This window comes from Drosophila gunungcola, unplaced genomic scaffold (assembly GCF_025200985.1).
Source record: "Drosophila gunungcola strain Sukarami unplaced genomic scaffold, Dgunungcola_SK_2 000001F, whole genome shotgun sequence".
Lineage (NCBI taxonomy): Eukaryota > Metazoa > Arthropoda > Insecta > Diptera > Drosophilidae > Drosophila > Drosophila gunungcola.
In genome coordinates, this window is record NW_026453197.1 from 9688510 (window position 1) to 9701670 (window position 13161).

Sequence of the window (13161 nt, forward strand, 5' to 3'; positions counted from 1 at the left end):
AACTTATGCAAAAATCCAGTGCAACAATCAAAATTCAATGAGACAGCGACACCGCAACAGCTGCCACCTCTTGCGGCAGCAACAGTTGTCAATTGCCAATGGCACTTGGCGATACCCGTGGCGTATGTGCACTCGGCGAAAACCGATCCAACATGAGATTCCATTAATGGTAATTAATAAATATATTAAACAGAGGTTCAAACGTGCCACAAGAATAATTAAAATCTTTATTTTTAGGTAAGTTAAATAACGTAAACAATTATAATTGGTAGAAACATACATTTTTATGTTAAAAGCAAGTGAACTATTTGAATTTGCTTCGAACATAAATCTAATTTAATGAAACCTAATGCTCAGAATATTTTTAGATACATTTTAAGCCTGGGGTTTTTAATATTTTAAAAACATTACAAAAAATATTTTCTAAGTGCTCACCAGTTTTGTAAGCCAATTGAATTGTAGTAACACGACAACGCAACATGGACAGTAATGAGTGGAAAACAGCAGTGAGTGGCAGTTGGCGAAGTTTAATATTGGATTAATGCAGGAATTGTCATAAGAATGGCAGTTATGTAATCGAGTTCGATGGCAAAAACATAAATGGAGAATGGAAGTCTCATAGCTGTACTTTGCCCCAGTTTCCATTACACACATCTGCAATCAAAATGCCAAAGGCTCGCAACCAAATGTCGCCTCGTTCCCTTCGAAAACGGTTGATCTGCTTCCCATTTTACAATATCTCACAAATATCACGCGTACAAATCATAAATGAGCCATAAATAACACATTGCCATCCAAAGTCATAAACACATACAGAACAAACAGAGGGTGTGCTGTCAGAAGAGTCAGTCTGGGATTTCAGTAATGATTATGTTGCGATTTACCCTGTGATATGCCATCGATATGCTTGTATTTAACACAAATATAGCCATAATGCTACCCTATCTATAACATGTAAGCAACTTAAAACTGATATTGATTTCTTTCTAGTTTACGTTTTATAGCCAATCAGTTATTTATAAACAAATTACCCGAAATATATTTTTACTTAAATCATTTTGTACCAACATACCCTAAGTTGTTTCAGGGGATATGCAAATGTCGGTACTTACGACCAGGATCCATAGATTTATAGATGACGAAGCTGGCTGGAACGTGCTTGAAACGTTGTTGTATTTTCTGCTTCTGTTTCTGCATATGTTTTCCATTGGCTTTTCTTTTTTGGGGCATTCTTTCGCCTCCACTCCAACCCCCTCAGATTTTCCCCAGCCCCCTTTATTAAAAGCTTTGCTTTTGTTGTTTTCTGGCGCTGGCAGTTGCGCTTGTTGATAAAATTTAATCATATTACACATATTTCGCTCTTTACGGTCTGTTACCCCAATATGGCCCCAGGATTTTTGGGGGCCTTTTGGCTCATGCATCCTGGAAGTATTTACTCTTGCTTACAGTTGTGCACCGCCGGCGAAAATGGCCAAAAATATTCAATTTGAAAATTAATGCCTTTAGGGTATTATTCATAAAACTCATGTGAGTGATGCAGCATGGAGTGAGTGAGAGGTGTACATATGCTTAAAATGCACTACTGCTGTATGGCTTCTATAACGAATCTTTCCCGCTTTCTCCATTTCCCCCCCCCCCCCCCCTCTTTTTTCCCAGCATATTTTTGCATGTATATTTTGGGCTACCCCCTTTCCCCACCACCATTGTAATTGCCCTGCGTCATTTGGCGCGTTGAAGTCTTGCCAGCAACCGCAAAAGTTTATTGTGCGCTATAAATTTAATGCAACAAACCATTTGACCGAGCAAACCCAAACTGACAATAAGGGAAAGCCGGAGAAAGGCGGCAATATATGGTAAAATAAAATGAAATCTCAAACCAAATTAAAGTTTGTAAATTCTTAGGAAAGTCATACGGCTTGGGCAAGGCAAAACTTAAATTTTTAGTCAATAGGAAATACGATTTTTGGTTTGATTTTTAATGATTTTTAATTGGGGCACTCGCACTTTATATATTAACTTACACTGTTACTCATTTCCCGACTTTTTACTTTGTGTTTGCTGTATCAAAACTGAGAAAATAAAAACCGCTTCTGAGCAATCGGTAAAAAAATCATAAATGTCAAGGTTAAATTTACTAAATGTCTCAATGATTGAATAATCGAAACATTGAGTGAAAGGGACAGGGATTCAGGGAATATCAATAAGCGAAGCGGCATAAAATGTTGTCGGAAATGATTGCGGAAATTACACTAAAACGCAAGAAAAGCATATGACGCCAGCATAAGAGAAAGGAAAATCCCAAGTGGAAGTGGAAGAAGGGCGGAAAAAGGTTGGGGGAAATGCCTCAACCGTCTGACTGGGTTAGAAATTTCACTCTATCCTCTTCTCAGACCCTATTGTTTTTAGATGTTTTACGGAATTCGTGGGAGAAAAATCATTTAAAATTCTATGCGTAAGGAAGCTTTTAATATGTTGAAAATAAATATGATGGGGTGGTCTCATACATATAAAGGTAGATATGAAAACATACAAATGAATACAAATATGAATACCTTTTTAAAATAAGCATACAACTCTGTTTCATTTATTTTTGCAATTGTATAGTGAAATGTATGACAACCATAAACGACTTTTGAAGATGATGAAAAGTCGTGGACATATAAAAATATTTAACCAAATAAAGAACTTAAAAACTTGAAGTAAACTAAGAAGTTGAACATAAAACACCCAAAACGCACCCAAGAATGTAACCTGTCTTTTTTTGGGGACCTCCGCTTATGCCAGGCGATCGGTTTAATGCCTTTACTTTCGTTCGTGTCGAAGCGCTAAATTATTTCGGTCGCGTGTGCATTTCAAACTCCTGGGAGGGCAAAACACGGAAAATGGCGAAGGACCAGAGCACCAAAGGACTTAGAAGCTTCTGTGCTAATTATGCCAATGGAGGTGATGGGACTTCTTGTGCATTTCACAAGTGCCTTTGGAAGTTCTTAGAATTTCCCACGCAACGCACCAAAGCTATATTATTGTACTCGAAATGTAGAATCACAAAGATCAAAAGCCACCATCTGCTGAATGCACCAATTTGGAATTAATTAATTTCGTTTCCACACATAGTCCTCCACAACAACATCGAATTGCAATATATATATTCATCGAGTATTTCGCGTTCAGTTATTCAATTGCTAAATATTTGCAGTTTGTGTACATAATTTGGAAGGAAAAATAAAAGACTGTAAGGGGAGAGCAAATAATGAGAGAAATATTTGGAAAACGCAAATTAATTATGCTTCACATGTATTTGTTTAAGTTATCTAATTAGAACCGAACACAATTCATTTTCGATTGTGTGTCGTAATATGCATTTGAATATTTATAGTAATACCTATTTAATTTAATATAGTACAAATTGCCAGCCTTTTTAAACCATTTTTGTTGGTTTCTTTTCCATGCCATTAAATGAATTAGCAAAGTTTTTTGGATAATAAAATGAATTATAAAGCAATTCTTTACAAAACGAACTCTAATTAAAAAATTTGCCTTTGCCTAATTGGAGTTTACGAAAATTTAATTCTAATTAGTGTGTACAGCATATCAAATGATTATGTATATTTTAAGCAAATTTCAAACCAGATATTAAATTTCAGTCTATGTATTTGTAAGAGAAAAGTATAATTCCAAATATTTAAATTATATGTTAACAAAGAGTTAGTTCTATCCAATATCAACAAAACATCTATCAGCGGTGCCTTTACGATATTCCAAAATACCATTTGGGTTTAAGGCCAGGTTAAAGAGGCCTTATTATTATACCTGATGCTTTTGCTTAGTCGTCGTCGGCGTCCTTCTTAACTTCGTCTGTGTTGTCCTCCCGATTGGTGTCCTCATCGTCGGAAGACAACTCTTGTGAATCCGTCAGAGCATCCTGGATAATAAGCTGGAGCATTTGCTGCTTGATTTCCGCACCCTCGATCAGGTGGGCTGGGTGGATGTAAGTACGATTGGCACAGCCGGCAACTGGGCAGCGAATGCCGGGGTTGTTCTTGATGAGGCCGTGCACAACGTCGCGGTCGTAAATGTGGCCACACACTGTGTTGCGAACGGGGTTCCTTAGGAGGGCTTTGGTCCAGGGATCGTATGGTGAGAAGATATTGACCCCAGGCAGCTCCATCGAGACTACGTCGTCGTCTGGCAGTACGACATTTGAAGTTTCTTAAAATATTTCTTTTTCTGCGCCCATGTGATAACTTACCATCGCTCATTTCCTTAAGCAACTTTGTGGTGTCCAAATGCGAGGTGAGATCCCCATCAACGTTGTGATTGAAGTCCATATTTCGTAAAAACTTATAAAAGATTTTAGAGCTTCTGCAAGTGACGCACAGGGTCGCTAATCGATTGTGGGCAATATCGATAGCCTTTGGCACATTTTATGCAGCCCTGATTTTCTGGTTCGATAGTAAGTTTAAAGTGGTTCCGGAACCAGTACTTAAAACCAGGCATTTTTTATGTTTGCAATTTATAATTATAATTTAAGACTAATAAGCTTTCTAAGCTTTTAAGAGTTTTATGAAATGTTGTAATATTTTCCAACTTCTTTAAATAAGTTTGAAAATTTTAATGAATTGGTTTTGTTTTCCAAAGTCTTGAAGCTCCACTTTCCCCTGGAACTTCAAACTTATCCTATCTAATTGCCATTTGTATAAGTTTAAAATAAAATTTTGACTTTGCCGGTGCATAAAAAATTGGCCAGACCCATAAATATAATTAGTTTGAGCCACGCCCACTTCGGTCTGGAGGTCAGAGGCAGCAGGCTTTTAACCAAACAGCTGCCAGAGTCACGGCCATGAAGGCAGAGCCACATGCATACACGGACAGAGCGCCAAAACTTTGCCAAATTAGTTCAAAGTTCAAAAATTTTCCTGGCCAAGCGGGAAGCGGGCGGCAGCAGCATGCTGGCCAACGAAAAAAAATGCAGGCCAACACCAAGTCAATTATTAAAAATAATTACTTTAGCCCAAGTTGCCAAAGCGAAATTTTCGTATTTGTATACTTCTTTATTATATTTTTCAGCAGTTTCCCCATCGAGGTCTGGAATGTGTTTAACTTGTCTTACGCAGAAAGCAACCAAAGATTTTGGGGATGTAGTTTAGATATATTTATTTTTTGTGTGGCTTATAATTAATCGCTTATTTTAAGCAACTAGTAAAAATTTATTTTTAAAGAACATACGTGTTTAATTGTAATAAATCTAACAATGTATTTAAAAAAAATATTTTATTAGATATTCAAATTGTGGGGTGCCTTCTAATTGGGCTTTTTTTTAAACAATAATTATCATTGCTTTGTTGTTTTGGGGTTTATGGTTCTTTTTAACTTAAACTTTTCCGGCTCGGGTTCTTTTAGCTGAACCAGACAAAAATGGCCCAAAACGCGTGGCATTCAAAATGCGAAATACCTAAAAAAACACGGCCAGCCACTCGGCCACACCCACTCCATCCCAATACCACCCACAGGGGCCACGCCCACTCTGGCTAAAAGGCAGGCAACTTACGCCATTTGTTATTTATAAAAGATTAAACCGCAAAAAAGCCAAAGGAGAGAAATGGATTGGGAACAGGGGCAGTAGAAAAATATAGAATACGGGTAAGATGGTGAAAACACTGAGGAAAAAACTGTATGCCTGCTTAATAAAAATCAATTCTAATTGAAAACATAATCGGTCTGGCTGTAGTGTACAATTTAGAATTTGTCATTTAATCATAATCAGATCCTAATACATTTTAAGTGCCATATATGTAGTTTTATGATTACACAGTCTAATTTCGACTTCTTTTTTATTTTTTGCCAGTGTGTAGAATCGTTTTATCTGTTTCGTGTGCTTGCCAACCGCAAAAGGCGATGACCAAAAAGAAAAAAAGAAAGTGAAATTATAATAATATTTAACTAAATATGCCTTCAGTGGGAAAGTGGGAGGGGGAGGCAACCCCCAACTTAATTCCCCCCTCTGCCCTCCTGTGTGTGTGCGGCCTTATTTATGGCCTCGACCCTAATTGAATTGCAGTTTATTTGAGCCTCTGAGCGGCGAGCTACTTGGACAAAAGCTTTGGCCCGCTACTCTGGCCACAGTTTTTTAATTAACTTTCTGCGCGACCGAAAGGTAATTTCTGCTCCTGTGTGTTTGTATGTTTTTGTGGACTGAAGCCAAATGATTTATACGAAACAATTATCAGTTTAAATGGCGTATTGAAATTTCTGCACAAAAGTTCCTCCACCTGAAAAGTGCCCTGGAATCGGGCTTTAATTTTATTATGCCGTCCAAGCTAACGAGATTAAAAAGTTTTGCCAACGCCTGTCACAGCTGCTGGGAAAATGGCAGGGGGAGGGGGCGGCTGGGAAAGCGGTGGAAAAGAGGAAAAATGGGAAAATTCAGGGGCCCAACTCAAAGTGTTTGCGATAGTTGCAGCTGAGAGCTGCAAGCTGCATTGCATTAGCCGTGAAAGAGGGAAAACTTGTTGCTGAAATGAAATGGCAACGGCCATTAGCAGAAGTTCCCAAAGTTGGCACTTTACTCGCCCGCCGCAACAATAAATCAAAGCTGAAATATGCAAACATCCCATACAAATCAAATGAAAGCCAAAACCAAAGCCACACAAATAAAAGACAAGCGCCAACCGAACTAATAGAAATCCCGGGACCCAATTCGATTGCAACTGCCAAAGCAAAAAAAACCAAGCGGAACTAGCGTGGCGCAAAAACCAAAAATATATATATGTAAAGTAAAAACAAGAAGCGGGCCATAAAAACGCCCTCGCTGCGGTGGTGGGCGTGGCCGGCAGCAATCGGCGTAAAAGGCGGCCAACGACTATATTGACGGCGGGAATGCGCGGGATAAAGAAATCAATTTGGTTTGATATCATACTCAAATTAAAGCGAATTGCGATTCTAGACGGAACCATTTTATTGGGACTTTGATTGCGGATTGGGTTCTGTGCTCTTTGAGAGTTTGAATGCTTTTGTTGATTTTTTACAATTACATTAGAAGAAGCGTGAGTGTTTATTAAAACAAAATTATTTTTAAATATTTAATGATATAAACCTAAAACAATTAAAAAATAAGGAAAACTCATTTGTTTTATTCGGTAAAAAATTTAATTGAATGCAGATTTTTATGATTTTGTAATCAAATATATCATTCACAGTTAATAAAAATAAAAACTGACACTATCATAACATAAAAATTTTAATTGTTAAAATTGTCTTAATATTTTGATAGTTATTTTTATTAATCTCATACATTTTTGAATGTTAAATCAAACCTAACTCCTCCCTTCACTCAAACCTAAGATCGCATTTTTCATTAATGCCATCATTTATTGATAGTTTTTCCCATCAATTGGAAAAAATAGTTATCCTCAAAGCAGCATCAATTGCAATCCGAATGAAATGGCGAAAAACTGCAATCAAAAATTTGTGAAAAAATTCGGGACAAATAAATGTTCACTGCGGTCAACTAAAACATGCAAATGGAATGGGAACATGTGATAGGAAAACCTAGAGTTGAAACCTATATGCTCGTCCTGTTTATTTTACGATACAATATTAAAGCGAAAGTTTGTAAATATTCTGTGTATATGTGCTTGCACAAAATTAAATGCCATAAAATGCAGCAGACGAGGGGAGCTGCAGTGCACAGACATTGGGAGGCAACCAACATATTTTAGCGACAAAACAATTAAAACTGCATGCTGAGCGAACTGCGAGAGGCATCTACGTTCAACCCTTCATTCCTCAGCCGGAGGCGAAATGAGCAGTTTCCGCCTCGCAGGGGGCGTGGCCAAAATGGATGGGGGCGTACACTCAAAAATGTATAAATTAAAAACTTTAAAGCCTTATAAAAAAAGTTCTGAAAACTAATCATGTAATTTTCTTGTTTATGTTTATGTATAGAAAATAATTAAGATCAGCAAGTTTATTTTATAAATGATTTGAAATAAATGAAAAATTGCTTGAGTAATATAAACAAATGAACAACAAATGTCTAAAATATTTTCAAAAATCAAGAAATATATAAAATAAATCTTTGTATTCTAAAAAACATATTTTTTTTCAGAAAACACTTTTTTTCAACATTAAATAAAACAATATGTTTAAATATTGCTTATGTTATTAAAATATTGGTTTTAGTTATTAAAATTTTTTTTTCAAAGTGCAGGACACCGCGAAGTCTAGTTGCAGCTTTAGCAAAGAGTGTCACGTTTGCGAGCCATAAATTTCACATTATTGCGCGCGTATCCGTGCATAGATTTTCATGCACATTTGCTTAATAAAACCCAGACCCCCGCTATTTTCATCCACCCCCAAATCCGCACCAAAGCAAAACAAAAAAAACACCAAAATCCAACTGAAAAAAAAGTGTAAATCAAAAGCGCGCCAGTGAACGAGCGCAGCGACGACAAAAACAAAATTTTGATGGCCCACATGGCGTATGCTTAACCACATCCGACTACACACTTCCGCGCATTTGGCGCTGGCCCTGAAAACCGCCACCGCTCTGGATTGTTAACAAATGACTCGATGTGGTTGCCCCCAGGGTTGAAAAGGGGGTGTTTTTTATCAGGGTTGCGGGGGCGGATGCCCGCCTGATTGCATATACATACCATATCTGTAATGACTCATTTCGCATGCCCATTTATATTCCCTCACAGAGGGTGGTATAATTTCGAGCGAGACTTTGTAGAGCTGAAAGGAAAGAGTGCAAAAGGTATTAAATATATTGTTTTGGGTTTTTTTTTTATATTTTTTAGGGAATTAAAAAAAGAGAATTTAAAAAAATTCACTGCTTTTAAAAAAAATAAATATATTCACTTAAAACCCAGCCAAACTTTTTAAAAAGTATGAATTAAGCTGTTATACATACTATATATACTTACAAAGCGGTCGTTGCTTAAAGTAAGACTCTCAAATATATTATATTGAGTTTTTAATAGGGATTCATAACAGTTAAATCACTTAAAAACTTGGGCTCTAAATTTTATTAACTTTATAAGCATTTTTTAATTTGAAAGAGTGTCTAAATATTCGTCTATAGAATCCAATCCTTCTATTTGTTTGATGAGGTATGGTTGCTTTTGTTCGTCGAATCAGCGCATCAGCACTTTGAGTGCCCGAGTGCAGCTGGTCAACATTTTCAAGTTGCAAATTACAATGGAGTGGATGTGGAGGACATGCTGTTAGCGGAGTGAGCGATTGGCGCTTCTCGGTGTGGCAGCTGCGGTCAAGGGGCGCCCATTAGTCGTCCGCCAAAAATGAAATCTATACGTGCGACGCCTTTAATTAGACGAGAGACAAACGCTGGAAACAAAGAACATGGAGTTCCATGTCTATGTATTCATACCCCCGAGTAGATCCCATTGCCTTTTGGCCAAATACATGAGAGTTGAGCACTTCAAAGGGCTGGTTATCACACGACCCCCGGGCATCGGTTTCTGTCCCCAATAACTGTCCACTATCTGCAGTTAAAGAAAAAATTACTATTCTTTTTTCGTTAACATTGGAAATAATTCTTTAAAGTTAAGTTGTTTTTTTATTGTTACCAAATATATCAATTATTTTGAAGGAATGTTATATATTTCTCAAATTTCTTTAGACGTTAAAAATATTGTTTTTACAATTTATTATCAATTATACATTAAAAAAATCAAAAATTCTATGAAATAAACACTTAATAGGCATTTTATTTTTTATATAATATATATAATAATACAACGAAATTGAGTGTGCGCAAATATAACTATATGCATTATGAAACACTTAAAAGGCATTTTTCTGACGTAAAATAGTATTTGCATTTTGGATACCAAACATTTCGTGAAGTTTATTTTTGTGAGTGTGAGTGTGAGTACGTGTAATTGGCGCAAGTAGGCTGCCATCGGGCATTTGGGGCATGCACCTAAGGGCCACGTAAGCTCTGCAACACAGATACTCACGCATACTGCCGCATTTGACCCGAGGCCATTGTGAGCTGCGTTGTTGGCGCCATGTTTTCTTTATGCATTGCAGCTCCTATCGAAGGGCCACAGTCTGGATCCCGTTCATCCATTAAGCCAAATGCTCACTTCATTGGCAGGCGAACGGGGCGAATGTGAGACATTCGATGCTGGGATTAAACTAGATGGAGTTGAACAAAGCTGGACGTTCGGAAATTGCTTCTATTGACCCATTTCATTCAGTCCAAAAACAGTAACAATATCAAACTAGAATTATGTATAGATTACAAGCTCTTAATTTAATACCACATGTTTACTTATTAATTGTTGTAGTTTTAATTATTGGTTTTTTTTAAGATACAAATTTTTAAATTTTATCTCCAAATTTAAAGCACATCTGTTTTTCAGTATTTTAGTTAGCAAGTTTATTATAGCGCGCAACTTAAGTTAAAAAAAAAACTAAATAAAATTAACAGCAATAAAGTCCTTCCATATTTAATAAAATTCGACTGCAAACTTTTTAATAAACATGCCAGAACCATAATTTAACACAACAAAAAAATGTCAAAGAATTTGAAAAATTTTTAATTGTTCGACTAAGTTTAGTTAAATAGTTTAAGCATTCCGCCCGTAGCAGGCCGTAAAATGAAAAATACGTAAGGAAAAACGAGAACGAAAGAAGCAAACCTGAAGAGTGTGTTAGAAATTTAAAATATTTTGCGGGACCCGCAGGTAATAGTCCCCTAATGGCGGCAACTTTGTGCCACCCACAAGGTCAACTACATGTGCCAGATAACCCTCTGCGCAAAACGCAAACTTTTTTTTATATCTGTTCGTTTTTGGACTGGAAAATGCTGACACTTGCAGTCGCGTCCAGCGATGGCTGCCAGCAACAATTTTGAGTTTATCACACGTGCCAAATTGTGCGGCCACTTCCTGCGGCGACAGGAGCAGCGGACAAGAAGTAGGAGCGGCCCCAGGACGGCAAACGTGGCTTGGTCTACGTGAGCCAAAACTACGAAACGAGTCGCCCCCAAAAAGTGTTAGCCAACTCTCAGCGGCACTGAGAAAAATATTAATCTACTTTTTTATTGATGGTGTCACTGAAAACCATAGGAGCTTATACAAAATTTAAAAGCAAAGTTGTTCTAGATTTTAAATATGTTGTTGCACATTTTCATACGAATTTATGCATAGTTTTAAGACCGTAGTGATTTCTGTTACGCCCTTAATTATATAAAAGTAGTAAACAAATTTGTAAATCAAGATTTACAGAATCTAGGATCTGCCATTTGATAATCTTTTAGTATATGTAAATGTTTTTTTTTTTATAAATTAGCAGCATTATCTATATATACATACAATTAAAAGGAATTCCTTAACAAAACATTTAACACACTACATTATTTTCTAAACTTTTCCAAAAGGAATAGTATTTTTTCGAATGCATTACCCGATCACGACGCATTTCCAGTTTTGATTTATGCAGCGGAGTTCAATGCAAAAAGTCAACTTTTGCTTGGCCTAGTGTGGCCATAAAGAACATAATTTATGTCGTTTCACTGATGGCTTTCCATGCGCTTAGGAGTTGAGTGCTTCGATGGGGTGTTGGCTCTCGCTCTCTTGTCACATCCCCCGATATTCCCAACCCCAAAACCCCACCCTTGTCTCCGATTTTGGCAATTGAATCGCTGGACCCAGAAGCAGGCACAAAGCGAATTGACCGGAAACGCGCCTAATTGACTCGACTTTTTCCACAGCTATTTTTCTGTTCTTTTCGACTTTCTTTTTGTCAAAATTTAAGTGCATTAGCCTATGTCCTTAGAATTATTATTACAATGGGCGATGACTTTACTTTGATTGGGTCCAACTCTTAGTTATACTCTATTCATATGTGCGTTTTTATTCTTAAGAAATGGATTACAAAAAAAAAAACAGAATGTGTTTAGCTACAACATGTTTTTTAAACAATTATTTAAGCTAAAGCAAAAGTTTACCAAACGAATTATAATGAATGCGAAACAATAGTTTAGATATTTTTATGTCAATTATTTTGCGTTGCACTATTGGTGTACTCTAATTATGTACATAGTACCAATCTAATAAGTAGCATTTTCAATTTTTTTATTCGAATATTCAGCAGAGCATTGCCAATTCCACGGTTGAAGTTCATTTCGCATTTTGCTCCTTTCTTGTGGTGGGTAAGCTCTTTTTGAGAAGACTTTCTACTATTGTTGTTGGCTTTTTATTTAGCCATTTTCATTGTTATGCGATTTTGTGGGCCATATTATTGTTACGGTTGCCGCTTGACCGGTTGCCCTAGCATCCGCATGCTGCCATCGTCGTCGCCCATCTTCGTTTATGTAATTTAATTCAATGTACCGTTTCAAATTGAATCTGTGAAAAGCTGCGCAAAGAAAAATAAGCTTCACAACGGACTAACGGAAATTTCCATTAGCCGTGGAAAAGCAAAATATCACAAAAGCCAAAAGCCCGAGATGGAAGACAGGTGCAGGTCTTGTTTCTCCCTGTGGCATCCGATTTAATTGAGCAGCGGACAGGAAATATATTTCCTTCTTTTCGATTCCCGGTAATGGCACTTTTCCATGATGCATGTCTTGAGGATTTTAAAATTTTATATTCCGTTTTAAGGGTCTGTCGCTGCCTTGGGCAACGGCTCAAAAAAACTCTTGGCTAATAATGGTTTTGTGCGATCCATTTATTAAATATAGACGGATATTAAATATAGAAATTTTTTTATAATATTTGTATATTTTTTGTAGTTTAGTTTTGCAAATTTTTAGAATATATTAGCTAAAAATGTCAGGAATAATATATCATTTAATAAATATGCAACAATAAGGCTAGCATAGCTATATCATTTATCATTAGCAATTATAAGCTGAATATCTGAATTTACAAAGAGTTAAGCTTAAGAATAAAATTATTAAAAAAACACAAAAATAACGCTCAAAACAAAATACAATCGTGCTTAACACGAGTTGAACCCGAAATAAAGGCAACTTTCAGGATACTTTTCGAAACCTCTCCCCCGAAAAATATTCTCACCGTTTGAGAGGACGCACACACACAACCAGGAAGTACTTAAAACTAAAACTGAACTTAAGGAAATTAATTGCAATAAACGTGGCGAGGAAGTTTTCGGTGAGCGAGGAAG

The 13161-nt window shown here is 36.6% G+C and overlaps 2 protein-coding genes across 2 annotated transcripts in view; both read right to left on the reverse strand.

The window, feature by feature from the left end:
• Nucleotides 1–3676: 3676 nt before the first annotated feature.
• Nucleotides 3677–4392, reverse strand: LOC128261780 (uncharacterized). Its single transcript, XM_052995642.1, has 2 exons — nucleotides 4250–4392; nucleotides 3677–4185 (listed from the first exon to the last, which is right to left on the reverse strand). The coding sequence occupies exons 1-2, from the start codon at nucleotides 4326–4328 to the stop codon at nucleotides 3824–3826; spliced, it is 441 nt and encodes a 146-aa protein (XP_052851602.1). The 5' UTR covers nucleotides 4329–4392; the 3' UTR covers nucleotides 3677–3823.
• Nucleotides 4393–8720: 4328 nt separating this feature from the next.
• Nucleotides 8721–13161, reverse strand: part of LOC128262351 (kinesin-like protein KIF20B) — a 66817-nt gene continuing 62376 nt past the window's right edge. Inside the window, exon 4 of the mRNA XM_052996543.1 lies at nucleotides 8721–8736. The gene's annotated coding sequence lies outside the window, so the exon portion shown is untranslated. The remainder of the gene's footprint in view (nucleotides 8737–13161) is intronic.

Bases quoted from the DNA above. Each gene is read 5' to 3' on its own strand.
- LOC128261780 (XM_052995642.1), bottom strand. From the start codon at position 4,328: ATGGACTTCAATCACAACGTTGATGGGGATCTCACCTCGCATTTGGAC. The intron at 4,186-4,249 runs GTAAGTTATCAC...TCGTACTGCCAG, and splicing joins GCTTAAGGAAATGAGCGATG to ACGACGACGTAGTCTCGATG.